The sequence below is a fragment of the Mirounga angustirostris genome, unplaced genomic scaffold (assembly GCF_029215605.1).
Source record: "Mirounga angustirostris isolate CCGP_5_RB_7025 unplaced genomic scaffold, mMirAng1.0.hap1 SCAF_1, whole genome shotgun sequence".
Classification (NCBI taxonomy): domain Eukaryota; kingdom Metazoa; phylum Chordata; class Mammalia; order Carnivora; family Phocidae; genus Mirounga; species Mirounga angustirostris.
This window is the reverse complement of record NW_026991709.1, coordinates 211367965-211394817: the sequence shown is the minus strand read 5'-3', so window position 1 is coordinate 211394817 and position 26853 is coordinate 211367965. Positions and strand designations below refer to the sequence as shown.

Below are 26853 nucleotides of genomic sequence, written 5' to 3'. Positions count from 1 at the left end.
CATTATTCATAATCACCAAATGCTAGGAGAAAATCCCAATGTCCACCAACTGAAGAATCAATAAACAAAAGCACAGTACCATCCAAATAATGGGACACTACTCAACCACAAAAATGCATGAACAACTGAGACATGCAGATGAACTTATGCTGCATGGAAGGAGTCAGACACAAAAGACTACACATTGTATTACTCCGTTTATATGACATTTCTAATAAAGGCAAAACGATGGGGACAGCAGATCCGTAGTTGCCCGAGGCTGGTGTGAGGAGCATGGTCAGTCTCACACAGGCACATGGGAACTTTTCAGGGTGATTATGGTGATGGCTTCACAGTTGTATGATTTTTATTAAAAATCATTGTACTGGGGGCGCCTGGGTGGCTCAGTTGGTTAAGCGACTGCCTTCGGCTCAGGTCATGATCCTGGAGTCCCGGGATCGAGTCCCGCATCGGGCTCCCTGCTCGGCAGGGAGTCTGCTTCTCCCTCTGACCCTCCTCCCTCTCATGCTCTCTCTCATTGTCTCTCTCGCAAATAAATAAAATCTTAAAAAAAAATTTTAAATGAAAAAAAAAATCATTGTACTGGACTCTTACAATGGGTGAATTTTATGCTTTGTCAATGAGAGCTCCGAAGAGCTGGAGAGTAGAGGGAATCGCTCATAGGGCTGGAAGAGCATGCTCAGGAACAACTCCTAGTTCCCCGGTTGAGAAGGCTCATCTCAACAGTGGCTGATGGTGGACTCACGCTGCCCCTGCTCTGCTCGGGGAAACTGCATATGCCCAAGAAGCTGCTGATTCAGGAGACTGCTGGCCAAAGCAGGAAGCTGAGGCTCCCACGGCTGGCCCCAGAAACCACCTGGTATTCCCCCTCATATGACTCACTCCCAAATCAATCAAGACTTGGAACCTCGGCAACCACTCCAGCAACCACCAATCTACTTTCTGTGTCTATGAGGCCGACTACTTCAAGTACCTCCCATGAGTGGGATCAGACAGGATTTGTCCTTTTGTGTCTGGCTTATGTCACTGAGCACAATGTCCTCGAGGTTCATCCACATTGTAGCAGGTGTCAGCACGGACTTCCTTTTTTTTTTTTTTTTAAGATTTTATTTATTTATTTGACAGAGAGAGACACAGCGAGAGAGGGAACACAAGCAGGGGAGTGGGAGAGGGAGAAGCAGGCTTCCTGCGGAGCAGGGAGCCCGATGCGGGGCTCGATCCCAGGACCCTGGGATCATGACCTGAGCCGAAGGCAGACGCTTAACGACTGAGCCACTCAGGTGCCCCATGGCCTTCCTTTTTTAAGGCTGAATCATACCGCATTGTGTGCATGGACCAAATTGTGCTCATCCTTCATCCATCAATGGACAGTGGGTTCCTTTCAACTACTGTGAATTGTGCTGCTGGGAACGTGAATGTGCAACATCTCTTCTGGTCCCTGCTTTCCATTCTCTTGGGTATATTCCCAGAAATGGGATTGCTGGGTCATATGGTAACTCTGTGTTTGATTTTTTGAGGAACCAGGGAGGCCTTTAAATGACTTTTTGGCTTATCAACCTCAATAGCATCCAACACAATACATGAAAATGCAGCTGTATGCCCATCTGGGAGACTATTCTAGCTCCAGACTGTGCCTAACGGACAGATGAGTTCATGATCCCCCAGGCACAGCGACTCAAAGTCCTTCTTGACCTTTTGGGAGCCTCAGGTTCTGCCGACCTTAATGGGCTCTTTGACACACTCCCTGGCCTCCGTGACATCATGCCTTCCACGGCGCCTCCTCCATCTCACTACTCCCTCTGTGGTCCCCCTGTGAACTTTGTCACCCAAAGCCAACAACAAGGGGCAGGGACTATGGAGTCCCTCCAGCTGCCAGCCTTAAACCCATGACTTTGCTGTCGGCTCCTCCCTGGGAGCTGTCACCTTGGGAACCACTGGCCGTGGGGGTAGACCCCTGGCCCCTATGACCTCGGCCCCTCTGCCAAGCAGCAACAGGCCATGTCACCATCATGGCTCCAGGCTACGGAATCTACAATGAGGTCACAAAGGCCGGCCACAGGCAGGAACATTCTGGATGTCCAGTCTAGAGACTGCTCCCCCTATGGCTAGAGGGAGGGACCAAAGCTGATAAAAAGAACTGGGAGACAGAAGTGGGCACAGCCTCCCTGACGACAGAGAAGGGTGAAAATGTGTCATGGGTGGAAGGCAGGGGCTGGGAGCTGAGATGTTTCAGCTCCCGCCAGGGGTCAACCAGTCTGCATACTGGGTGGGGGATGGACACAGAAGGTACCAGAAAGCAATGTTTTACTAACACAGCCAGCAAGACCCCATGCTCATCCCACCCTCACCGCCTATCTTGCTTCATTTCCTTCTTTTCCCCCACTTTTCCTTATACTCCAGCCCCGATGGGCTTCATTGCATTACTCTCTTTGCTCAGATGTTTCTCCCTCCCTTCTTTGCCCGATCAACTCCTACCCACTGTTCAGAGCAGCCTTCCCTGACCACCCCCATGAGTAGGTGGGACCCCTGTGCCTCCCCACAGCTGGACACTCCCCGCCCTCCACTGGACTGCAACTGTGTTTCTATGACCGTCCCAGGAGACCAGATGCTCCCCAGACAGTAAGAAGAGAGGCCGAAGATACCCTGCACACCATGTCCTCACTCAAAACACTGAGTCCGACGGAGAGAGATCACCAACCGGAAAGTAAAGCCAAAGGTAGGGGGCTCTTTGGGCCCCAGAGAAGCCAGTCAGGGCTGGCTAAGGGTGCGTGAGCCAGCCCCAGGATCTCGGAGGCCGCGTCAGGGTGGTGGGGGAGGCTGGCCGGGTGGCTGGAGCAGGGGAGGGAGATGGCGAAGCTGGACCCGGTTGTCAGAGGTGCCTGGTCCTCGGGAAGTCCACAGGAGGGGCAGTGGGCCTGTGACTGAGCTGCCCGCTCGCTGGTGCGGCTGCTGCTGAACTCCACCCTCTGGGCCAGCGCATCTGCCTGTCCACGCGTCCCTGCGCCCTCTTCTGTGGCTCGCTGTCCCCTTCCATCTTTCTCCCTCGTCGGCGGTGTCTTTCTCCCTCTGTCCGCCATGCCTCTCTCCCCCCTCCCACCCTCCCCCACTTTCTCAGCCCGCCCTGCCGCCATCAGGGCCACAGCCCTGCCCCTCTTTCACCCACCTGGCGTCTCACTGCCCCCGAGCCCCGCCTGCCCACAGGCCACCCCTACTGGACGTCAAAGCGCGACGGCGAGGTGCACCTGCGGCAGGAGGACGCCTTCACCAGCCAGGCGCCCATCACCGTGCACGACATGGTCATGAACACGGCCATCAAGTACGCCAACTACATCGCGCTCGGCTCCAAGCACAGGAACGGCTGGCACCTGCTCACCTACATCGAGTACTACGAAGAGTGCCGGCGCGCCGCCAAAGCCTTCCTCAAGGTACCACGTGCCCTTCCGCGCCTGCGCGCGCGTGCGCGCACGCCCGCCCCTCTGCGCTTGCGCACTGCTGCGCCCGCGCCACCGCGCCTGCGCGCCACTCACCGACTGGTCTTTCCCGAAGCGCCCCTCCTGCCCGGCCACCCTGTGCGCGCGTCCTTTCCTCCGGGTCCGCGCTTACCTGCCCATTCTTGCTCACGTCCCTCAACCTCGCTCACCGTGAGGTGCAGTTAGATGCCTGTGGCTTTTTTGTTAAAAAATTACTTAGGCTACACTTGTGGGCATAGCATCATGTATAGACTTGAGGAATCACTGTGTTGTACCCACGAAGCTAACGGAATACTTGGTGTCAGCTGTGTTTCAAACTTCTTTTTTTAGTTACTCAGCCTCGCCGTGCCTCGGTTTCCCCATCTGTAAAGTGGGGATTTTTATATCTCTTTATATATGTATGATATTAAAAATATAAAAGTTATATAGGGACATACCCATTATATACTTCATTAAATTTAGCATAAAGCGTGTTCTATTAGCATTTTATGTACGAATATATAAAATAAAATATAAAAGCCCCTATAGCACAAGGGTTTGCCACAAGAATTCACAGAGTTGGGGCGCCTGGGTGGCTCAGTGGGTGAAGCGTCTGCCTTTGGCTCAGGTCATGATCTCCGGGTCCTGGGATCGAGCTCCGCGTCAGGCTCTCTGCTCGGCGAGGAACCTGCTTCTCCCTCTCCCTCTGCCGCTCCCCCTGCTTGTGCTCTATCTCTCTCTCTCTCTCTCTCAAATAAGGAAATAAATACAATCTTAAAAAAAAAAAAAGAATTCAGGGAGTTTATCAAACAGCCTCTGGCTCACACAGCATTACATCAGCATTAGCTATATTCTGATGGCAGTTGTTGTTAATGTGTCTCTTCTCCAATGTCTCATCCTTTTTTTCTTCAAGATTTATTTATTTATGGGGGCGGGCAGAGGGAGAGAGACTCTCAAGCAGGCTCCCCGCTGAGCGCAGAGCCTGATCCTGGGCTTGATCTCACGACCCTGACTGAGATCATGACCTAAGCCGTAATCACAAGTCAGACACTCAGCTGACTAAGCCACCCAGGCGCCCCTCCAATGTCTCATCTTTTGAGTGAGGTCATCCGTGATCACCCGGGATCCCCAGACTCACCAACCCCCCAACACTTTCTATCATAGCCTCCTTGAAAGCTTCTGCCCAGTTCTCATAGCCACATGACTACTTGGTTATATAATTTATTTGTTTAGTTGGTCAGTTCATGAGGGCAAGGGGCCAAACTGCCTCATTCATTGCAGGCCCCCAGAATCTAGCCCCTTGGGTATGTCTTCAATGAAGGAATACCCATTTATCAGATTAGGAAAGGGGATAAGAGACCTCTAGGGACTTGACAGTCAACAAGTATGCAGGAAGTAGATAATGATCCAGAGAAAACTAAAGAAAAGAAAGGGGTAGATGAGTTGGGGTGGGGGTTGAAATCTTACCCTATGGTGGCTATTAAGAGCCTTTCTGAGAATGGTATTTCAACAAAACTTAAACAACCGGGAGGGGAGAATCTAAGTGAGTATTTGGGGATAAGTGTTACAGGTAGTGGAAACAAATGTGCAAAGGCCCTGGGGCAGGACAGTGCCTGGCATGTTGGCAGAACAGCAAAGAGGCCCATGTGTCTAAAGCAGAGTGAATGAGGGGGAGAGAGGAAGGTGGTGAGGGCAGGGGGTAATGGGGACAGGTCTTGCTGGGCCTTGTGGGGCTTTTTCCAGGAGTGAGGTGGGAGCCATGGAGGGCTCTAAGCAGAGGGATGTGCCCAGAGTTGAGTGCTCACAAGCACTGTGTGGCTGCTGCAGAGAGAACAGACTGGGTGGAAAAAGAGAGACCAGTTGAGGCTGAGATGAAGATTTGGGACCTGTATGGTAGCAGGGGAGGGGATGAGAAGTGGTCAGATTCTGAAGGCAGAGTCAACATCATTTCCTGATGAACTGAGTGTCTGGAAGAACGAAGGGTGCTGAGGATGATCAAGATTTCTGGCCTGGGCAACTTGAAGGAACTGCTTTTAACTGAGATTGTGGAAGGCAGGGTCGGCAGAGCGGAGTTGGTAATATCAACAATTCTGTTTGGGCCATGTTGAGTTTGTGATGCCCTGTTTAGACAAGGACACCAGGAGTGGGCAGTTGTACCCGAGAGTCTAGAGTGGAGGGGAAAGGCCCACCTGGGGGCCAGGTGGTGACATCCCCTGGTTCTGCCAGGATGGATGAATGGTGCACTGTTTTGAATTTTTAAGTCAATCCAGACATTAGCACAAATAATCATGTGGGTAAACAGAGCTTGAGCTATGCAGATGTTCTCCCAACATTTTATCTAATAAAAACGGAGGGGGAAAAGGATCTTACCTAAGTATCAACCAATAAAGGGTGGGGGGTCACTAAATTATGACATTTTTAAAAAAAGGTTTTATTTATTTGAGAGAGAGAGCACAAGCAGTGGGAGGAGAGGGCAGGGGCAGAGGCAGATGGAGAAACAGGCTCCCCGCTGAGCAGGGAGCCCAATGCAGGACTCGATCCCAGGACCCCAAGATCATGACTCGAGCCGAAGGCAGACACTTAACGACTAAGCCACCCAGGCGCCCCTAAATTATGACATCTCTATATTACACAATATCATAAAGGTATTATATTTGATACCATAGAGAAATATTTAAAGGCTGGGAAAATAAGATGTATGGTTTTATGAACAATGGCGCGTTAAGATAATATAGGCATAGTACTGTCCTGATTTTGTCAAATATTTATTCATAAAAATGTCGGAGGGAGAGCATTTTGTTTGTATTATCTCAGGGTTTTTTAATCTCAGTACTGTCGACACTTGGGGCTGGATCATTCTTTGCAGAGGGGTCTGTCCTGTACATTAGAGGATGTTTCTCAGCCTCCCTGGTGCCCACCCACTCGATGTCAGCACCATTCCCTTCCCCAGAAATGTCTCCCGATGTTGCCCAATGTCAGCTGGGAAGGCAGAATCATCCCTCTTAGAACCACTGCTCAAGATGAATATGGGGTAGCTTGTAATGGGGGATGGGCTATTTTTATCAGCAAACAGAAGCACAAATGGTCAACAGAGAAAAGGGAGCCTAGGGCTCTCAGCCTGAGGCTCCCGGGCAGGCGGGGTCAAGTGGCAGGTGAGCCCGCCCGTGCCTCACAAGGGCCTCCTTCCCCAGCTGGGCCTGGAGCGCTTCCACGGCGTGGGGATCATGGGGTTAAACTCGGAGGAGTGGGCCATCGCCAGCATTGGTGCTATCATGGCTGGGTAAGAGGTACCTGGTATCTCCCTGGGGTACATGGAGTCAGGAAGCCACCAGCCCAGCAAAGGCTCATCCCTCCTCTTGAACCCGTAGGGGTCTCACAGAAGAGTCCCCAGTTCAGGGAGCAGACTAAGGCTCCTGTTTGGTCTGTGCTCAGTGGGATTTGTCAAGGGCTCAGCCCTGGGCACCAGCCAGCTCACCCTTCCTGACACTCTCTACCTGTCGAACTCATACACATCCTGTGAAGCCCAGTTCCCGTGACCCCTCCCCCCAAAAGCCTTCCCCACTCCCCAGGATTCTCTGGCATTGGGCCCTCCTCTACTTGTCCAGACCATTGGGGAACCCCTGGAGGGCAAGACCCACGCACAAGTGGTCCCTGAGTCCCACCTTCAAACAAGGCATTTTGTGGGTGTGTGGGGGTATCTGCCACACTCTGTACTCTGCCCGAGGGACTCTGCTTTGGCCAAACCGGCCTCCTGGGAGCCCTGCAATTCACCAGTGGGTCCTCACCTCTTGGGTTCTGCTTCCAGAGGCTTCTCTGTTGGCATCTTGTCCACCAACTCCCCAAAAGCCTGCCAGGTCATCGCCGAAAGCTCGGAGATGGACATATTTGTGGTGGATAATGACAGGCAGTTGCAGAAAATCATCCAGGTCAGTGACTCCGGGACCTGCGGGAGCCAGGAGGGCATGCCGGGTGGAGGGCACAGCTTAGGTAAAGGCACAGACTTTGCCTAGTAAACAAAAGGGATCCAATGAACGATGCGCCTACCATCCCATTGTTACGCACAAGCTGGGAACTGTGGATTCCATGCATGGGCAGGTCCAGGGCCTCTAAGAGGTGCCAGGCATGTGCTCTTCCTGCCAAATGGCCTTTGCATTGCTGACCGCAGCAGGTGCTCAAGCGTGAGGAAGTCAGAGCCCGCTCAATGATGGCTCAGGGGCTGACCCCCAACACACCCCAAACCGGGACTTAGATGTGCCCACTGTAAGCAGATCCTCTCTTCCCACTTAAAAAAAAAAAATTATTGTGGTAAAATGCACATAATATACAATTTATTGTCATAACCCCTTTTAGTTCAGTGGCATTGAGTGAACACACTGTTGTGCAACCATGACCTCTGGTTCCAGAACATTCCATCACCTGAAAAGCAAACCCTGTGCCCATTAGTGGGGACGCTTCATTCCCCTGGCGCCAGCCCCTGGCAACCACCAACCCACTTTCTGTCTCTGTGGATTTGCCTGTTCTGGACATTTCATCTTAATGGAACTGCACAGGAGAACCCTGGATTTCCTTGGGTGCGGGGCTGATCCAAATGAGGTGGTTCTGGGCGTGGGCTCCATGGCGCAGAGGCCACCTTCACTAACTCCGGGCCATGGGGCACGGTGTTTGGCCTCCTGGTGCCTCAGGTTCCTCACCTGTAAAATGGGAGTGGTAATAGGACCTACCTAATGGGTTTGGTTCAGAGGATGAACTAAGTAAACCTGTAATGGGCTAGGACAGAGCTTAGCATGGTCAGTGTTCAATGCTAACACTATTGTCAATAGGATCGTCAATGGGATGGTCATTGCTATTTGATCTTTGTTCCAGGGAGGGGATGGGGAAAGATCCATGGGCGTATGGGGCACCCAGAGGAGGTGGACGTCAGGGTAATGCCCACTCATGGTCGGCCACCCCAGGCTCTGGGTCTTCTTCTCCCTCCCATATAGCACCCGTAACCCTATGCTATAAGGAACCAGTGATGGTCCTACAGCTGAGACTTCTGTACCAGCCCCTGCCCTGTCCTGCAGCCTGAGCTGAACCCTGGGAAATGGGGACCCTAAGAGGACCCATGACAAGTGGACAGAGGCACGTACGCAAAGACAGGGCCACCACGAAACACCCACGAGGGTGCCTCCGGTTTTAAAATGGACAATACCAAGTGTTGATGGGGTTGCAGTGGAACACTCCTTCATTGTTGGCAGAAATGCAAGATGGTACAGTCACCTTGGCAAATGGCTTGACCGTTTGGTAACAAACACCTGCGAGATGGTCCAGACCTTCCACTCCGGAGTCTGTACCCAAGAGAAATCAGAACAAGCGTCTACACCGCCTGGAAGTGTCTGTGGCCGTTCTGTGCATGATTGCCCAAAACTGCCCAAACATCCACTAACCAAGATCCAGTTGTTTTTCTATCATTTGGATGAACAAATGGTGGTCCGTCCGTACCAACCAAACAATAGCAATGACTGGACTCCTGATATGTGCAATCATGTGGCTGCATCTGAAATGTGCTGAAGGGAGGACACCAGAGGGTAGGCTACCCGCTTCGGTGTGAGTTCATAGATGTGAAGCCCCCAGCAAAGGCAAAGCTATGGGACAGAAATCCAGGGCAGTGGCTGCCAGCCTAACCCCAAAAGGGCCCGAGGAAACTTTACGGGGCGATGGAAATATTCCAGATCTTGATTAAGGTGGTGGTCACACTGCTCTAAGTTTGTCAAGGCTCATGGAACTGGGGCCGCCTGGGTGGCTCAGTCGGTTGAGTGTCTGACTCTTGGTTTTGGCTCAGGTCGTGATCTCAGGGTCGTGAGATCGAGCCCCGTGTGAGGCTCCATGCTCAGCGTGGAGTCTGCTTGAGATTCTCTCTCTCTCTCTCCCTCTGCCCCTCCCCGCCGCTCTCTCTCTTTCTCTAAAAATAAATCAATCAATCTTAAAAAAAGACTTGTGAAACTGTAGACCTAAAACGGTGACTTTTACTGCATGTAAATTATTCGTCAATCAATCCAGGCCTCTGTTGGCAAGAACAGAAACTGCACTATAGAACACAGCATGGAGAGTCCTCAAAACTTGAGAGGTAGCAGCAATCCCACTTGCAGATACGTATCCGAAAGAAGTGAAGGAAAGACCTTGAAGATTTATTGGTGCATTCAAGTTCCTAGCGGCAGCATCCACAGTAGTCAAGATGTGGAAATAACCCAAATGTCCGTTGATGGATGAATGAATAAACAAAATATGCTCCATCCAGACAATGGAATATTATTCAGCCTTAAAAAGGAAGGGACCCTGACACCTGCCACGACATGGAGGGACCCCGAGGACACTGTGCTCAGTGAGAGGAGCCAGACCCAGAAGGACACATCCCGCAGGACCCCACTCCCAGGAGGTCCCAGAGGAGTCCCGTCCACACAGACCGAGAGGAGAGGGTGTGAGCGGGGGCTGGGGCAGGGGGTGGGGAGTCCGTGCTTCGTGGGGACAGAGTCTCCGTGTGGGGAGATGGAAAGTTCTGGAGATCTGTTGCCCAGTAATGCACATACACTTAACACTACAAACTGTATGCTTAAAAATGGTTAAGATAGTAAACTTTGTTATGTATTTTTTTACCACCATTAAAATTTTTAATGTTTATTAAATAAATAAATAAGTAAATAAACCCAAGACAGCGTCTGTGCAGGTGACCAGGTATGTGGCCTGGGTCATTTTCCCCCCAGGAAGGTGAGCCCCTGATGGGGTGAGGATGATGTAAATAATGAAACTTTCACTGCCCGGCTCTCCTCCTTATTCCTCTTCACTTGTTCGAACCTTAATCACGGAGCCAGTCCTGGGACAGCAGACTGCTTGCTTTCCGTGCTCTGTATCTTTTCCCCGGCTGATACCTGTGTGTGGACACGTCCCACGTTTTTATCTCCCGCTTTCCCAATAATCACCCTGGGATGCCGAAGAGGCATCTCAGATGCAGCCTGTCCAGACCCAAGCTCCGGATCTTTCCCCCAAAACCTGCTCTTCCCTCTGTGTTTCCCAGCTCGGGTGATAGCAGCTTCCTCCTTCCAACTTCTCAGACCCAAAGTCTGGCCCCATTCCTGAGTCCTCTCTCTCAGGAAATGCCGTTAGCTCGGTGTGATCAGCAGGATAATGCCAAAGATGTCCACGCCCTAATCCCTGGGACCTGTGATCATGGCACCTTGTGTGGCAAAAGGGATTTCACGGATGGGATTAAGATTCAGGCCCTTCATCTGGGAGATGATCCTGGATTATCCAGGTGGGTCCCCTATAATCACAGGAGCCCTTCAAAGCACAGACTTTTCTCTGGCTGGAGACAGGAAAGATAAGGCAGAAGGGAGAGCAGAGAGATTCAAAGCATGAGAGGAACTCAATCCCCCTGTTTCTGGCTCTGAAAATGGAGGAAGGGACCATGAGCCAGGGAACATGGTGGCCTCTGGAAGCTGAGAAGGGCCCTCGGCCGACAGCCAGCAAGGAGACAGGCAGACCTCAGTCCTACAACTGCAGGGAACAGAATTCTGCCGACAACTGGAATGAGCCAGTTCCCAAATGAACAATCCTGCCGTGGAGCCTCCAGAAGGGACCTAGCCTTCCCAAGCCTTGATTTGGGGATTATGAGACTCTAAGCAGAGACCAGACCAAGCTGCTCAATACTCGGGACCTTGTTGTATCCTAGCAGCCATAGGAAACCAATGCAGTCTGCCTTCAAAATGTGTCCAGGACGCCTCAAGGTCAAAAACAAAACACACACCGATGAAAACCCAGTTCAAAAATGGGCGAAGGACTTAGACATTTCTCCAGAGAAGAAAAACACGAATGGCCAGTAAGCCTGAGAGAAGATGCTCAATGTCTGAAGTCATCCGGAAAATGCAGACAGAAGCCTCCATGAGATGCCACTTCCCACCCACGAAGACAGCTATTATCAGAAACGCAGGTGACAAGTGTTGGTGAAGATGTGGAGCCCCTGGAGCCCTCGTGCGTGACTGGGGGGAGGGAAATTGGGGCGGGCCCCCTGGAAAGCTCCTAAGAAGGCCAACTGTAGACTTATCGTATGACCCAGCGATCCCACACCTACGTGTCTACTCAAGAGAATGGAAAACAGGTGTGCAAACCAAAACTCGTACACCAACCTTCTCAGCAGCCCAAACAGGGGGACAGCCCAGCTGTCCACCAGCCAACAAACGGATAAACTGTGGCCCATCCCCACGCTGGACTGTTCCGAGGCCCTAAAAGGAGGAAAGCTCTGACACACGCCCCAACGTAGATGGACCTCAAAAACATGATGCTCAGTGAAAGAAGCCGGACACAAAAGGCCACGTAGTGTAGGATTCCGTCTGTACGAACTATCCAGAATGGACCGATCTGTAGAGACAGAGTGGATTGATGAGTGGACACACTGCTAATGGGCACTGAAGGTTTCCTTTTGGGGAGACGGAATGTTCTGGAACTAGACAGAGGTGACGGTTGCGTCACGTGAATGTACTAAATACTGCTCAATTGTCCACTTTGAGATGGTTAAAATGGTAAATTCCTGTGTATTTTGCCACAATACAGAGAAAACTGGGGAGTGCCCTTGCCATCCGTGGGGAAGTGCTGGGGAAACGGGCTCGGGGCTCAGCTATGACCCGCACTCCTGCCCTGCACGAGCTGAGCCCCACGCTATCTGGCAGATCCAGGGCTCCTTGAAACACCTCAAGGCCATCGTCCAGTACAAGGAGGAGATCCGGACCCGGCTGCAGAACCTGTATTCTGTAGGTCCTCACCGGGAGGGCAGGGCCGGGGACCGTAGCCCGGGGGTTGAGGTCTCAGGCTCAAGGGTCCCCTCCCCGCCACCACCACCATGAGCCCCTCCCCACCCCCTACCCCCCCGCCTCTCTGCAGTGGAGAGGGTTCTTGGACCTGGCAGACGGCGTCTCGGAAGACACGCTGGACCGGGTCATCGACTCCCAAAAGCCCAACCAGTGCTGCGCCCTGGTCTACAGCCTGTCGGTCACAGGCCCCCCGAAGGCCATGATGCTCAGCCACGACAATGTGAGTGTCCCCTCCGGAGACGGCAGCCTGGGGCTCCGGGTCTCGTGTGGACGAAGGTGAGCTCCTGGGGGTTGAGAACAGAATGGCCTACAGGTGATGGCTAAGGTGCCTTGCAGATCACCTGGACCACGGTGGCCACGGCCCAGAGGCTGTCTTACAAGTGCCCCCCGGAGGAGCAGGAGATCCTGGTGAGCTACCTCCCTCTCAGCTACATGGGGGCCCAGCTCTTCGACATGTGGGTCTCCATCTCTGTCGCCGGAGCCCTCTACTTCGCCCAGCCGGACGCTCTGAGGGTGAGTGGGGCTCCCCGGCCCTCGGCCGCGGTGGGTGCAGGTGAGGTTGGGGAGGCTGGAGGGGCTGGGGTCACCCTACGTGGGGTGCTCAGCTGGCCCAGCACTGGAATCCCCGCCCTGCCCCCACCCCCAGCTGGCTGTGCGACTTTATTCCTCCTCCTCTCTGGGCCTCAGTTTCCCCATCTGTGAAATGGAGGGGCTGAGGCAGACATGAGCTCGTGTCCTAAGGAATGGGAAGCCTGCATCTACCTCCTACCATGGGGCAAAAATCACCAGCGCAGGAGGCTTAATCGAGCCATTAAAAACTCATGTGAGGGGAAACAGTCCAGGTGCCCATCAACAAATGGATAAATAAATGAGTTCCACCCATCCAATAGAATATGATCCAGCCTTAGAAAGGAAGGGACCCTGACACCTGCCACGACGTGGAGGGACCCCGAGGACACCGTGGTCAGCGAGAGGAGCCAGACCCAGAAGGACACATCCCGCAGGACCCCACTCCCAGGAGGTCCCCAGAGGAGTCCCGTCCACAGAGCCAGAGAGGAGAGGGTGGGAGCCGGGGCTGGGGCAGGGGGTGGGGAGTCCGTGCTTCACGGGGACAGAGTCTCCGTGTGGGGAGATGGAAAGTTCTGGAGACGGAGGGTGGGGGTGCTGCAGGACAGGGTGAGTGTGCTTCATGCCGCTGAACTGTGCACTTAAAATGGTTAAGATGGTGTTATGTGGATTTTACTGCAATAAAAAAAAAGCACCTGAGGTCACTGACATACATCATGAGACCTCAATCACAGTTGTGTTGACTCTCTGAGTGTAGAAAACCACACATTTCCCATCAAGATCGGAAGTAGGGAGAAGCGAAGAACCCGAACATCATTGCCTGGATCCTTACTACTCCCTCAGCCAAGGGGCCCGCAAACTTGTCCTGCAGAGGGCCAGGCAGTGAGTGACTTAGGGTTCCCGGGCCAAGGGGCACAATGAGGCGAATCACATAGGTACTTAGGGAGAGAACAAATCTCTGCAGATTTCTCGTTGAAAAAATGGAAAACATTATGGACACGAAACCTTCAATTTCCTACTTTCACGTGTCAAAGATATTCTTCTTAGAGCTCTCTAAAGGCCTTTTAATAATGTGAAACCTGGCTCAGCTTTGGGGCGGGCATTTGCTTAGGTGCGCCCCAGTGGGCTTTGCTCGGCTTCGTCCCGATTTTACTCTCCAGCATTCTTTGTTAATATTTTGCTTGTGGTCGCTGGGGACTCTCTCTTGGTAACCGGGAAGATGTGAAAATAGTGACAAAGCCAGAGTTTGTCCCTTCCCTGTTCTCTCCCCCCTCCCATCCCTGTCTCTCTGTCTCATCTTGTCTCTCTCTCCCTCCATCTCTTAATCTCTGTATGTGTGTTTGTCATTCTCTGTGTGTCTCTGTCTCGATCTCTGTCTCTCTCTGTCTCTGCACCTTCCCTTCTCCGTCCACCGCTTGCCCCGGCTCAGGGTTCTGGGAGAGGGTGGCCGGGACCATAGAAACAGCCAACAGTGTGGTTGAATCTCACATGCGTTGAGCCATGTGGGCCAGGAGACGGATCCTGCACATCCTGCTGATCAGGGTAGGTGGGAACAGATGGTCCTGGCCATCCCCTTTGGCTCCCAGCCACGGCCGTGGGGAAAGGCTTCACACACCAGGCCCTATGGTGGGGCAGGGGGGCGGAGGGCTGGGCCTGGTTTGGCCGGGATCCCATCGTGCCGTGTGGTGCAGGGCTCCCTGATAGACACACTGCGGGAGGTGAAGCCCACCCTGTTCCACGGCGTCCCGTGGGTCTGGGACAGGTTGCTGGACAACCTGAAGACCAACCAGCTCTCGTCGACTCCATTCCGGAGGAGGATGGACCAGTGGGCCATGTGGCTGGGACTCAGGACAAACAGAAAGCGGATGCTCAGGTGAGGCTGGGTCTCAGGGCTGCCCCCAGGGGGCTGGGTGGGGGGCACCCGCCTGGGGCCGGCGTAGAGTCCTGAGGCCCAACTCTGCTCCCCTGTGTCTGCTCCTCAAGGCAGACCCATTCCCTGCTGTGCTTCGGCCTGGCCAAGAGGCTGACCTTCAACCAGGCCAGGAGGTTCCTGGGCCTCCATCACTGCCGGCAGTACTTCAACTTGGGCCTGGGGCTCTCCAGAGCCACCCTGGATTATTTCCTCAGCCTCAACATGCCCATCTTTGAGCTCTACGGCTTGTCTGAGAGCACGGGCATCCACACGCTCTCCAGACAGCAAGACTTCCGGCTGCTGAGGTGGGTCTCGGTGGAGGGACAGACAGATGGCTGGGGGTGGGGGTGGGGGAGGGGATGGCCAGGGCTGACCTTGGCCAGGTGCACGCGGTCCCCCTACTCTGTTCTTCTCCACCACGGAACGCAGATCCAAGGGCAAATGAGCGAAAGCAAGTGAACCCCTGTGTGGGATGGCCTGAAGCCCCTCCGATTTGTTTTCTGATTTGGAAACCATTCTTTTTACTAATGGCCAACCATCTTTGACACCCTGGCCCCTTGGGAGGGAACACATTCATTGCTGTGTAAAGGTAACCCTCAGATTTAGCAGCTTAGTACCACATGGGTTGGGAATCGGGGAGCTGCTTGGTAGCTGTGTGGTCCTGGCTCCGAGTCCCTCACAGGGTCGCAGTCAAGCTGTTGGCTGGGGCAGCCTCATCTGAAGGCTCAACCAGGGCCGGAGAAGCCTCTCGGAGGCTGGCTTCCTCACACGGCCGTGGGCAGGAGGCCTCAGTTTCTTGCTGGCTTTCAGCAGGAGGAGGCTTTGCTTCTTTGCTATGCTGACCTCTCCACTGGGCTGCTTGGGGGGGTCCCCAACATGGCAATAGGCTTCCCCCACACAAGAGACCCCAGAGAGGGCAAAGTGGAAGCCACACTCTCCTTTAGGTGGCCAGATTCAGCAAATAAATATACAGGACACCCAGGGATGTTTGAATTTCAGACAAACAACTTTTTTTTTTTTAAGTATAAGTATATCCCCTGTAGTATGTGGGGATCTTATATTTGATCGGGCAACCCTATCATGACCTAACCTCAGAAGTGGCACTTTGTTATTTCTGCCACGTCTGACAGGGTCAGGCAGACCAGCCTTCTCCAGGGTGCGAGGGGGCTACACTAGATGTGGATTCCGGGTGGGCAAAGCCATCCTGGGGGCTGGCTGCTACCACCACTGATTTAGTTCGGGGCCCCCTGCACATTTCATGGAGGACTCAGCCTTTGTTGAAAAATCAGGACAACATAGGGGACTTGGACGAGTCACGGCCCTTTTGGTGTGCTGGCTTTCTCCCCTGCCCTAGATCTCCCTAACCTGGGGCTCGCTCAGCTCTGGACGGGTGACCGTTTTCAAAGGTAAAACCCGACACTCCTTAAAGAAACAGGGACAGATTTTATTCACTACTACTAATTCAGCCAGAAGGGCCCAGTGTGAACTGATCTCCACTTCAATTTGGGCCAAGGGACTGGACGTCTCAGAGGGGTCTGTGGGTTTGGGGGAGGTGGTGGGGGCTTGAGCCGTCTGGGAAGTGGCCGTCACAAAAAGCAGGAAAGGCGGGGGTGGGGGGTCACTAACTGAACCCATCCGGGTCTGAAGACTGGCGCTTCTCTGGAGAGAAATCTCATGTATTTGTGGCAGGAGGCATATATCAGTGCCAGCTGCCTCTCTGGGGTGGGGTCCTGTGCCTCCCACAGGCGCTGGGAGTGAGAGCCAGAGTTACCTACCTCCCTGAAGGTTTGTACTTCAAAGAGAGGAGAAAGTTCTGGGTGGTAGATTTGCATCTCCAAGGGCAGGGGAAGAACTTATCTGCAAGCTTGGGGGGCCATCTGGGAAACTCTCCGGGCAGCTTTGAGCTTTTTTGGGCAGGGATGTAAGGGGGATGGAGCCATCCTGGGGATGTGGCCTTGGGCGTTCAGAAATGCTAAGGTTTTCTCAAGTCTCTCTGGGCGGGAGTGGATGAAATGGTTTGTGCTTTGAGACCAAGGCCAAGGGCTAGCGAGAAGAGAGCTCAGAGGAGGCTGACCGGTGTTTGGTCAAGGCGAGAGTCTGCGTTACCATCTTTCGAGCACCTTGGCTTTGGAGAGATGGAAGTAACCTTCAGCAGAGACGGGACAAAGAGCCAGTCACAGAGCACATTCCCACCCACAGGGTCTCCTCGACCCCCAAACCCAGAGAGGCAGGGCAGAAAGGCGGACAGGCACGGGGGCAGAAGGAAGGACAGGTTACGTGGCCCGAGGCCGTTGCCCGACTGGGTGGCCCCTTGGCGTGTGGAGTGATCGCTGCCTGCAGGTGGTGTCAGACCACTAGGGTCACAGTGGGGAACCCGACGTCAAGAATCCCTGCCACGTGGCGGGTGGGGCTCGCAGTCTATCATTCCACACAAGACATAAGCAGCTCAAGGGAAGCGGTGTTCGCAGCCGTGAAATCGGTCAGAGCAGAGGAGCTCAGCGGAGCCTTTCAGTTTTCCACTCTTGTTGGGCGCTTTGCTCGTTCCGGGAGCTTGCCCTGCACGGGGGGCCAGGCACCTGCCCTCGCGGAGTGTGTCTCAGCTCGGGCTGCCGTGACAGCACCACAGGACAGGGGGGCTTAGAGAACCACACAGATTTAGCCTCGGTTCCGGAGGCTGCAAGATCAAGGGGTCCCTGATTCGGTTGTGGGTGTGGACGGCCGGCTTCTCTCCGTGTCTTTGCATGGTGGAGAGAGAGAGCAAGCTCACTCTGGTGTCTCTCCTTAAAGGACATCAGTCCCATCATGAAGTTCCCAATCTCAGGACCTCATCGAGACCTAACCACCTCCAAATACCACCCCATCAGGTGTTAGGAATCTGGGGGTGACACAATTCAGTCCAGGCAGGTGCATCCTGGGCATTGGCCGGGCCAGCTCTGAGGCCTTGCCCTGAGTCTCCAGACAGCCTGGGGAGAAAGCGGGGCAAGGATTGGGGTCCAGGTGCCTGGATAGGAACCTCGAAATTTGAGGGGTGGAGCGCCAGCCCCCAGCCCCACCCCCAATTTCCAGACAAGGTGAGATGCCCGATTCTTGCCCGGACTGTACCGTTTTCTCTCCTGCCCAGATACCTCCCACAGAGACCCGTTCCACCCAAAAGGTGTCTTGAGTTTATGTGCCTCTTGCCTTGTCCCCTGTGCTCATCTGTGGGCTCCTGGTGGCCAGGGGCTGGGTGTGGTACATTCACATGCCCTGCAAGCTCGGTTCCAAGTCAGGGTGGGCCAAGCCTTCACTCCCTGGGGGACCACACCCTGTCCCCCCTTCTCCACCTGCCCCCTGCTTTGGATCTGCAGGACTCTAGAAGCCAGACAGGCAGGAAAGGCCTAGGATCTGAGTGGCTGTGTGCCGGGGAAAGAGGAGCAGTGAGCAGGGGGTGCCCCTCTGCCAGTGGGAATCTCTATCTGGTGTGTCTATAATACCCCTTCCCTGCCCACGGTCCCCAGCTGTGGGAAGTCCCTCCCCAGCACCCACACCAAGACGCAGAAGGAAGATGAGAAGGGCATTGGGGACATCTACATTTGGGGCCGGAACATCTTCATGGGGTATCTCAATGATGAGGAGAATACCCAGGAGAAGATCGATGCCCACGGCTGGTTGCACACGGGGGACCTGGGCTTTTTGGACACGGATGAATTCCTCTATGTTGTGGGCAACGCCAGAGGTGAGCAAGACATGGCTGCAAGGTGCTCTCTGCCTCTGACCGGGCCCCACAGGGCTGCTGTGGACAGTGGTGCGGGTTGCACACAGCACGACGATGAGGGGGGAGGACTAAAGTCCAGCTTGGAGGAAGGGACACCCTTTGTACGCCCGGGCTCCATCTCCGTCGTTTCTGAACGTCAAGGGGTGGCCGTGGGCTCCAGGAGGGCTGGCTTGATGCGGCTTCTCAGGACCACAGCCCTGCTCCCTCTCCGCATGCAGATATCATCACCCTCAGCTCAGGCGAGAGGATCAACCCGAACCCCATCGAGGAGCGGGTGAAGAGGTACATCCCCATCGTGCGCTACGTCGTGCTGGTGGGCCAGGACGCCCCGTATCTGTGTGCCCTGCTCACGCTGAAGGTACCTCGTGCCTGTGTTTTCGAGCCTCGTGGCAATCCGGGCTGCCGGCTGGACGGAGCCTGCTGTCCCGGTTTCAAGATGGGGAAACTGAGGCTGGGAGAGGAGAGGCAATGGGTCGGTCACTCGGTGCCAAGCCTGGGGTACCCTGGCCAGGCCCCATGGGGGAGAAGCTCCTGGCCCGTTTCCAGAGAAAGGGCAGCTGGGCCTGAGCAGGCCGCCCCGCCCCCCGCACCAGCCCCTAGGAAGCAGGGACGTGTGGAGCAAGTCTCCCCAAGTCAAGCCTGTTTTCTCATTTGCACCACGGGGAGGGGGACCTGGCCTGCCCAGGGCCGAGAGTGACGGGTGACCCACGAGGGCGAGCCCCCCGCCTGGGGAGCTGGGCTTGGGGGCCGGTGTGGGCGTGGGGGCAGCTTGGGAACCGCCTGACCCCCTGTCCCCGAACAACAGTGCCAGGTCAACATGGACACAGGGGAGCCCCGGAACGCGCTGACCAGCGAGGCGGTTGCTTTCTGTAGACAACTCCGGAGCCAGTCCACCAGGCTGTCAGACATCATTTACGACGGAGACCCCGTGGTCTTGGAGTTCATCAGTCAGGGCATCGATGCCGCCAACGCTGAGGTCCCCTCAGACAGCGCCAAGATCATCAAGTGGACCATCCTCAGGACGGACTTCTCCGTGGTTGGAGGGGAGCTGGGTGAGCAGGCGGGCGCTCACCCCCCAGCCCCCGGCGTGCTCGTTAAAGCACCACCATTTCCTGGGCCGGGATCCCCGCGGCATCTGCGGTTTTCACCAGCCCCTCCAAGGACTCTGGCAGGGGGTGAAGGGGGTGGTCCTCCACGGAGGTCCTCGTGCAGGATGGACATTCTCAGGGCACTCTGGGATGGGCCTATTGTACCTCTCCTCCCTGGGCCCCTCAATCCGAGCCGCCCACTGTTCCGACCCCAGCCGCCCCCCTGCACCCTCAGGACAGACCTGGCCCGCTAACATCTCATCCTGCGGTGAGGGGGGCTCCTGCAGGGGCCGTTGGTGGGGGGGGAGGCCCCGCCTTGCACGTGATTCTGTTACAGGGGCAACCACCAAACTGAAGAGGGCCATGGTGGCCAGGATCTACCAAGCTGAAATTGAAAGGCTTTACGAGGAGGAGGAGGAGGAGGAGGAGGAGGAGGAGGAGGAGGAGGAATAGTAGCAGCCAGGAAAGGCCCCGGGGGGTGGGGGTGGGGGCTTCCTGCTTCATCACCAGACTGCCATCCCCCTCCCTCCATCCCCCTATCGAATGATCATCGAGGAGCTGCCTTCTAGAAGGAGGGACCGGACCTACCGGCCAGGGATGGGGTTTTAACTAAGATGCCCCCTCTGGGGCGGTGTTTTACATTTGAAGGTAAAAGATAATAAAATTGGTTTCACTAAAGCAGTGGTTCTTACCCAGGGTGGTCCTGCGCCCCCAGGACACACGTGGCGATATCTGGGGACATTTTTTGGTTGTCCCCACTAGGCAGGCGGGTGCTAGCGGCACGTGGTGGGTGGAGGCCGGGGACGCTGCCTGACACCCCACGGGCAGCGGGAGAGCTCCCTGGAGAGGTGCCCAGCCACAGAGTGTCGGTCGTGCCAAGGCTGGGAGGCGAGCCCCCCGCCTGGGGAGCTGGGCTTAGGGGCCGGTGTGGGCGTGGGGGGCAGCTTGGGAGCTTGGGAGGAGTTTCCTACTGAAGGCTCCGGAAAAGTCGAAACCAGATGTGATAAAGCTCATAGGGTTTCTTCACCTTGAAAACTATACACACTTTTTTTTTTTTAAAGATTTTATTTATTCATTTGACAGACAGAGACACAGCGAGAGAGGGAACACAAGCAGGGGGAGTGGGAGAGGGAGAAGCAGGTTTCCCGCCGAGCAGGGAGCCCGATGCGGGGCTCGATCCCAGGACCCTGGGATCGTGACCTGAGCCGAAGGAAGACGCCCAACGACTGAGCCACCCAGGCGCCCCAACTATACACACTCTTAACGTGACAAAGGTGAGGGGCGGCCGCACAGGCTCGCCACCCTCTGGAGAGATGGTGCAGGAACGGCCCCCGGCTGTCTGCAGTCACCCGGAAGGAACGGCCGCGAGGATTCTCTGGGGACCCACCCAGCCCCAGCCAGGACACATCTTTTTGGAAAATAAAAATTTCCAAAACTGAAATGAACAGGAAACTTCAGGACGACAAGATAAAGAAAACGTTCTAGAACTCCGGCTGACCAGGTTAGGTCGGAAAGCAAACATGCAGGCGTATCTGGGGAAGTTCTAAGAAGGGAATAATAATGAAGGGGGGCTAGTCCTACTAGTAATAAAGAAATGACAAAGCCGCAGTAATGAAAAGCTCAGTGATGGGGCGTAAATAATAGACGTGCAGAGGAGAGGAGCCCGGCACACAGACCCGGATGCAGGATCGGAGGGGCCTTTCAGGTAAGCGGAGGCATCACGGGTTAGTCCATGGCCGTGACGTTGGCTACTGTGGAAACAGAGGCCCTGGCTCCCGGCAGGATGAACTCCAGACGGAGCAAAACCGAGAGGTGAGAAAGCAAGCAAGCGAGGCAAGAAAAGGGGGGACAGCATTACACCGCTGGAAGGAGCCTTGAGAGAACGTGCAGACCTTGTCTCATCCTCGACCAGGAATAAGCAGCCGGCAGCCACCGAGGGAGAAGCTGAAGACATAAGGCTTCGGCGTGGTGAGGGACGCCGACCGTGCCCAGGACGGAAAGGCAAGCGGGGTGTAGAACATACAAGAGCCACAGCTCATGCTCCACAAGGAGATCCGAGAAACACACACGCACAAGCAGGCCGATGCTGAGGAGCCCCAGCCCAAGACAGGGGCGGGCGGGCCCGCACTGGTGCCCCCGGAGACCCGGTCGCACCCCTGCACGCGTGCAGGGAGAGGACCAGGGGAAAACCGTCCCGAGCCCGCCCGCAGGACTAGTGGTGTGAGTTAAGGTGCACTTACGCGGCGTAAGGACTTGGACTGAGCTCTCAGACACGTGGAGGAAAAGGTGTGCAGGGGGGACACCGTCTGTGAGGGAGCTCGTCGTGGCCGTGAGCAGGTGATGGCTCCCGAGGGACGGGTAAGAAAGTGGACACGGAAAAGAAGCAGGAACGGGGATCACGTGCCCTTGGAACCTGCAGGCTCGTCTTGAGCCTGCATCATGAAAATATAAATTTGAGGGCACCTGGGTGGCTCAGTTGGTTGAGCGACTGCCTTCGACTCAGGTCATGATCCTGGAGTCCCGGGATCGAGTCCCGCATCGGGCTCCTTGCTCGGCAGGGAGCCTGCTTCTCCCTCTGACCCTCTCCCCTCTCATGTGCTCTCTCTCTCTCATTCTCTCTCTCTCTCAAATAAATAAAATCTTTAAAAAAAAATAAAAATAAAAATAAATTTGAAATGTAAGATTTGGAAATATTCCAGGCAAACGCGTTTAAAAGGGACAGAGTCGTCCTACTGATGAAAGAAACAAATCACCAAAACGTTATGCGACTGTTTTCAACTAGAAGACGAAAAGGAAATTTTAAAGGCACCAGAGACCAAAGCCTCCAAGGGGCAAGAGACTGGAGGGCTGACTTCTCCCCAGAAACGGCGGGAGGCAGCGGGCCACGGAGCCACGGCAGAGCGCGGAGGAATGTGGCTGCCCACCCACGGCTCGGCTCCCAGTGCAAACGCCCTTTCGCCCGAAGGATGACACAGAGACAGCCTTTTTTTTTTTGCAGGAACAGAATTCCCTGCTGCTAATGAGAATTCCTCAGGCTGAAGGCCAGGCATCCCTGGTGGACCGCGGGGAGGAGGAGGAGGGCGCCACCAGGGGCAAACACACGTAAGCAACTGCGGGCGCACGTGCCCGGGCTTGAGCCTCAGAAATGTGCCTACGTGCTGCCCCACAGGCGGGCGACTCTCCGGGCCGCTCCGCCTGCCCCGCGGGGACTCTGGCAGCAGCACCCTCGCCGTCCAGGGCTTGGGAAGAGGCCGCGGGACGGTTCTTCGCCCCGCGGCATCCTTAGCCCCCGGGAGTCAGCCTTCACTGCGCGGTGGGGCTCTGCAAACCCTGGGAAGCCCTCTGGACCCTCTCTCTCTCTGCCCCTCCTCCAGGAGCTCAGATCACAAACTGCCCCAGAGGACTCGCAGAATCTTTCCCTGGGAGGAAGGACAGGGCAGGGGAGCTTGATGTTGGAAGTAGGCATTTCGCCTACAGGCCGAGAAGAAAGGCTCCCGAGGACCCGAGTGTGGCCAGTCGGCTCCCTTGCAGCGGCTGTGGGCAGAGTGGCCGGGCCCCAGCCTGCGGCGCGGGACACTTAGGAATGCAACCCTCGCAGGCTGGGCAGGGCTGCTTACACGGGGCCTGCAAGGACCCGGTCTCTGCCTCACGGATTCCAGAGCCGAGCCCACCACGGGCAAACCAGCAGGCAGGCCACCCAGCTCTCAGCAAAGGAAGCCTTTCACCACCCTTTTCTACCTACCTTGCCCTCTATCATCCTCCCATCCCCCCAGCCCCCTCCCATCCCAACTCATCCCCCCACCCTCCTATCCTTCTATCCTCACATCCCCCATCCCTCCACTTCCCTACCTCCCATCCCCCCACCCTTCCAACCCATCCCTTCGCCTCACACCCCACCCTCCCATCCCAACCCATCCCCCCATTCTCCCAACCCTCCAGCCCCCTACCCCAATCCCTCCACCCTTCCACCTCCATCCCTCCACCCTCCTATCCTTCTATCCTCCCATCTCCCATCCCTCCACTTCCCTACCCCATCCTCCCACCCTTCCAACCCATCCCCCATCACCCATCCCCCCACCCCCTACCCCCCACCCTCCCATCCCAACCCAACCCATCCCCCATTCTCCTAACCCTCCATCCCCCTACCTTCCCATCCCAGCCCACCCCCCCACCCTCTCATCCTTCTATCCTCCAAACCCCCATACCAACCCATCCCCCCACACCCCTACCCTCCTACCCACCCATTCTCCCATCTTGTGAAGTCAGGCTTGTTTTTCAACCCCAACCTTGCTGCCTGCTTCCAAGGAAAGCACACACCATCAAAAACAGGGCCCGAGATCAAATTTTCCACCACTGCTCCTCTCTTGGATTTCCAGTAGTGCCATATGTATTCCTCCAGGATGCCAACCTTGCTCACACTCCTTCGTCCCCACTCCTCCTGCCCAGGCCTGACGCCCACCCCCTCTCCCCTTCCTGGCTGTCCCAGGAGGAGCCAAGCAGAACGAGGCTCTACACACAGATCTGCTTTCCCATCTGACTTTATTTCACTTTTTTTTTTTCTATAAAACTCCTCCATAATTTCACAATTTAACAAAAAGTTTAAAATCCAGGACAGAAACAATCCTGTAACTTATTACAAACACGATTCTCCTTTATTCCTTTTATCCAGGAGTTGGTCTCGGGCCGATGAGTGTCCTAGTTCCTAGCTGAGACACATTCTTTGTAAAAACCCTTATGGGTAAAAAAGGTATTCGATACCTTTTGTTTTCAGGTGTCGGTTTACATTTTGTTCAGGAGATAGCAAAACACAGGGATTTGCACTGGGGGCAGGGGGCTTAACACTAAACACGCGGCAATCACAAAGTGCTGGCCCCTTCCTATGGAAGCGTCCCCAGAGCCCTTGTAGGCCCAGCTGCCGGGCAGCTGGGGGGGGGGGGGGGCAGGGGAGCAGCTGGGAATGCTGCGGTCAGGGCCCTGGTTGCCTGGCGCGTCCATCAGGTGATCAGGGGGCCAGCACTGGGGCCTTCTGGCCAGAGGAGGTAACTGAGAAATGGGTTGGTGCTTCCGAAGGCCCCAGAAACAGCAGGAGGGACCAGACACTCTGCCACTGAGGGTGGGCCAAATCCTGGCCTTCCTCCAGCTGCTTCCTGGGCACGGCCCGGCTCCAGAGCTGAGCGCTGCCCAAGTCGCCATGCAGAGCTCGGGAGGGCCTATGGCCCTTCCCAGGAGATGCCCCCAAAGGGGAAAGGCCAGCTCAGGCTCCTGGCATGGCCCCCAGCAACCTCTGTGCACAGAGGGCTGGGCAGCGGCCGCGTAGCCCACATCGGGCCAGTTCCTTCTGTCCAATGTCTTAGAGTTTCCAGAGAAGAAAGGTGCCCCACTTTGGAGTATTGTTGGCCTGCCTGGGGAAGGGGACGGTGACGGCATGGAGCCTGCCACACAGGCCTGCCCTCTTCCTAATACCTCAAGGTAGTGGGGTCAGGAGAGAATCAGAGCAGATGGCGAGGAGTCATGGCGGTTTCCTCTGAAAAGTTCTCAGGCCTTCCCAGCAAGTTCTGGGGATTTCACCAGGGAGGCTGAAGTTGGGGGGAGTCTTGGAGGCAGAGCTCCCCCGGGAGTGTTTAGGGTCTGCCTGACAGACGAACCACAGGGAAGGGGAGCTTGGCATTCCCCGCATCGGAACTCGGGAACTGGGGGGAGGAGAGACCCTCTGGCAGTGGACTGGGGGGAGAGGGGGAGCCCACCTCTGGGCCCCACCCCGGTCCTTTGCCCCACATCTCATTCAGGGCAAAAGTTGGGGTGGGGGGGCCAGGGGGAGCCTTGAGTCGAGGTCTGGGGGAATAGAGGCTGAGCAAACAGGGCCCCAACCCCCAGGAGCCCCACCCAAGGTGGGCTGGCGCCATGAGGGCATCCTGGCTAAGAGGAGGAGCCAGCTTGGCCCTTGGAGAGTCTCAGGCATGCGAGGAGTTGGGTCTCTGGATTGGCGTGACTCGCAGGGTGGGAGGGCCAGGCCCAAACCAGAGACACGTGAGCCCAGAAGGGCCTGGCACTGGCTGGGCCCTGGCATGAGGGGCTGGCTCTGAGTCCTGATGCTCCTCAAAAAACTCCACAAACTATCCCGTCTTATTTGGCAAAAGCTCATTTTTTCAAAGTTCGAAGACTCCAACAACAGAGGGGTGGAAGAGGATCCTATGGAAGGAGGAAGAGGACGAGCCGTTGGGTGGGTGGGTGGGGGGAACGACACACGTCAGGGCCTGTGGCTGGTGGAGGCCCGGAGGTCGGCTCCTGGAGGTGGCCGCCAGTCTGACCAGGTGCCAAGCGCGCGGAGGCCCCCGGGCGCCCGCGGACCTGCTGCCCCATCGTAGTGTTCGCTGGCCCCGGGCAGGGCCCTCCGCGCCCCGGGAGGGCAAGACATCCTGGGAACCACGGAGGGGTGACTCCTCCCCTCGCCTGGAGGGGCCGGTGTTGCTCCGGATCGGCCTCCGGCCCCACGACCAGACCAGTGGAAACATCTTAACCTAAAAGTCCCGCCCTACGCACCCCCCACCCCCCACGTGCACTGCTGTCACGGAAACGCACACCCGGAAGCCGCTCTGGTACCTACAGTGCAAACACACGTACACTAGAGAGAACTGTACAGACGGAGGCCCAGCACAGTGAGAGCCCGCGGAGGGCTGTGGCCCTCTGCGGGCCCGGGGCGCGGTGGGGGGGGAGGGGAGCTGTGAACCGTCGGGCAAGGCCGGAGGCAGTGAAACCAGGCCCCCGCTGCCGGCCGCCTCTCCTCCCCTTCTGCAGTGAGGCCTGGTGCTGCCTTCGACACCAGCTGCTTTCCAAGGGGGGCCCAGGGGACGGCCCCTGAGTACTGGGGAGCAGCGGCGCTGGCCTGCGCCCCCCCCAGCCTCAGGGCTCCCGCTAAGGTGGTGGGGAGGGCGGGCCGGGAGCCGACGAGGAAAGTGCAGCTGGCCGTGTGGGCCGAGGACAGGGCGGTCACTAAGGCAGTGCTGCGGGCGGGTGAGTCGAGAGAGGAGGAGGAAGGCGGGGCCCAGATGTGGCCTCCTGGGGCCCCAGCGAAGTGGGCCCGGCACCCGGCCCAGGGTCATGTGGCCACGGCCTCCAGGTAGCTCTGCAGCTTACGCACGGTGGTCTCGTCCAGGGAGAAGAGATCGAAGTCGAAGGTGGTGTTGGTGACGTTGAAGTGGCCGGTCTCCTCGATCAGGTTGACGATCTAGAAGGTGGTGGCAGG

The 26853-nt window shown here is 56.0% G+C and overlaps 2 protein-coding genes across 5 annotated transcripts in view; one reads left to right on the top strand and one right to left on the bottom strand.

Annotated features, from left to right (window-relative positions):
* Positions 1-2847: 2847 nt before the first annotated feature.
* LOC123863086 (long-chain-fatty-acid--CoA ligase ACSBG2-like) lies at positions 2848-20063 on the top strand. Its single transcript, XM_064593511.1, has 13 exons — positions 2848-2875; positions 3202-3425; positions 6641-6729; positions 7255-7375; positions 12149-12229; positions 12360-12509; positions 12626-12802; positions 14548-14729; positions 14840-15073; positions 18266-18483; positions 18741-18880; positions 19328-19574; positions 19948-20063. Exons 1-13 carry the CDS (start codon positions 2848-2850, stop codon positions 20061-20063), a joined length of 2007 nt encoding a protein of 668 aa, XP_064449581.1.
* A 4069-nt stretch (positions 20064-24132) lies between these two features.
* Positions 24133-26853, bottom strand: part of MLLT1 (MLLT1 super elongation complex subunit) — a 66928-nt gene continuing 64207 nt past the window's right edge. For all 4 annotated transcript variants that reach the window (XM_045863203.3, XM_064572465.1, XM_064572482.1 and 1 more), the window contains one exon: positions 24133-26835. In XM_045863203.3, coding sequence (XP_045719159.1) covers positions 26707-26835 — 129 coding nt within the window. In that variant the 3' untranslated portion in view covers positions 24133-26706. The remainder of the gene's footprint in view (positions 26836-26853) is intronic.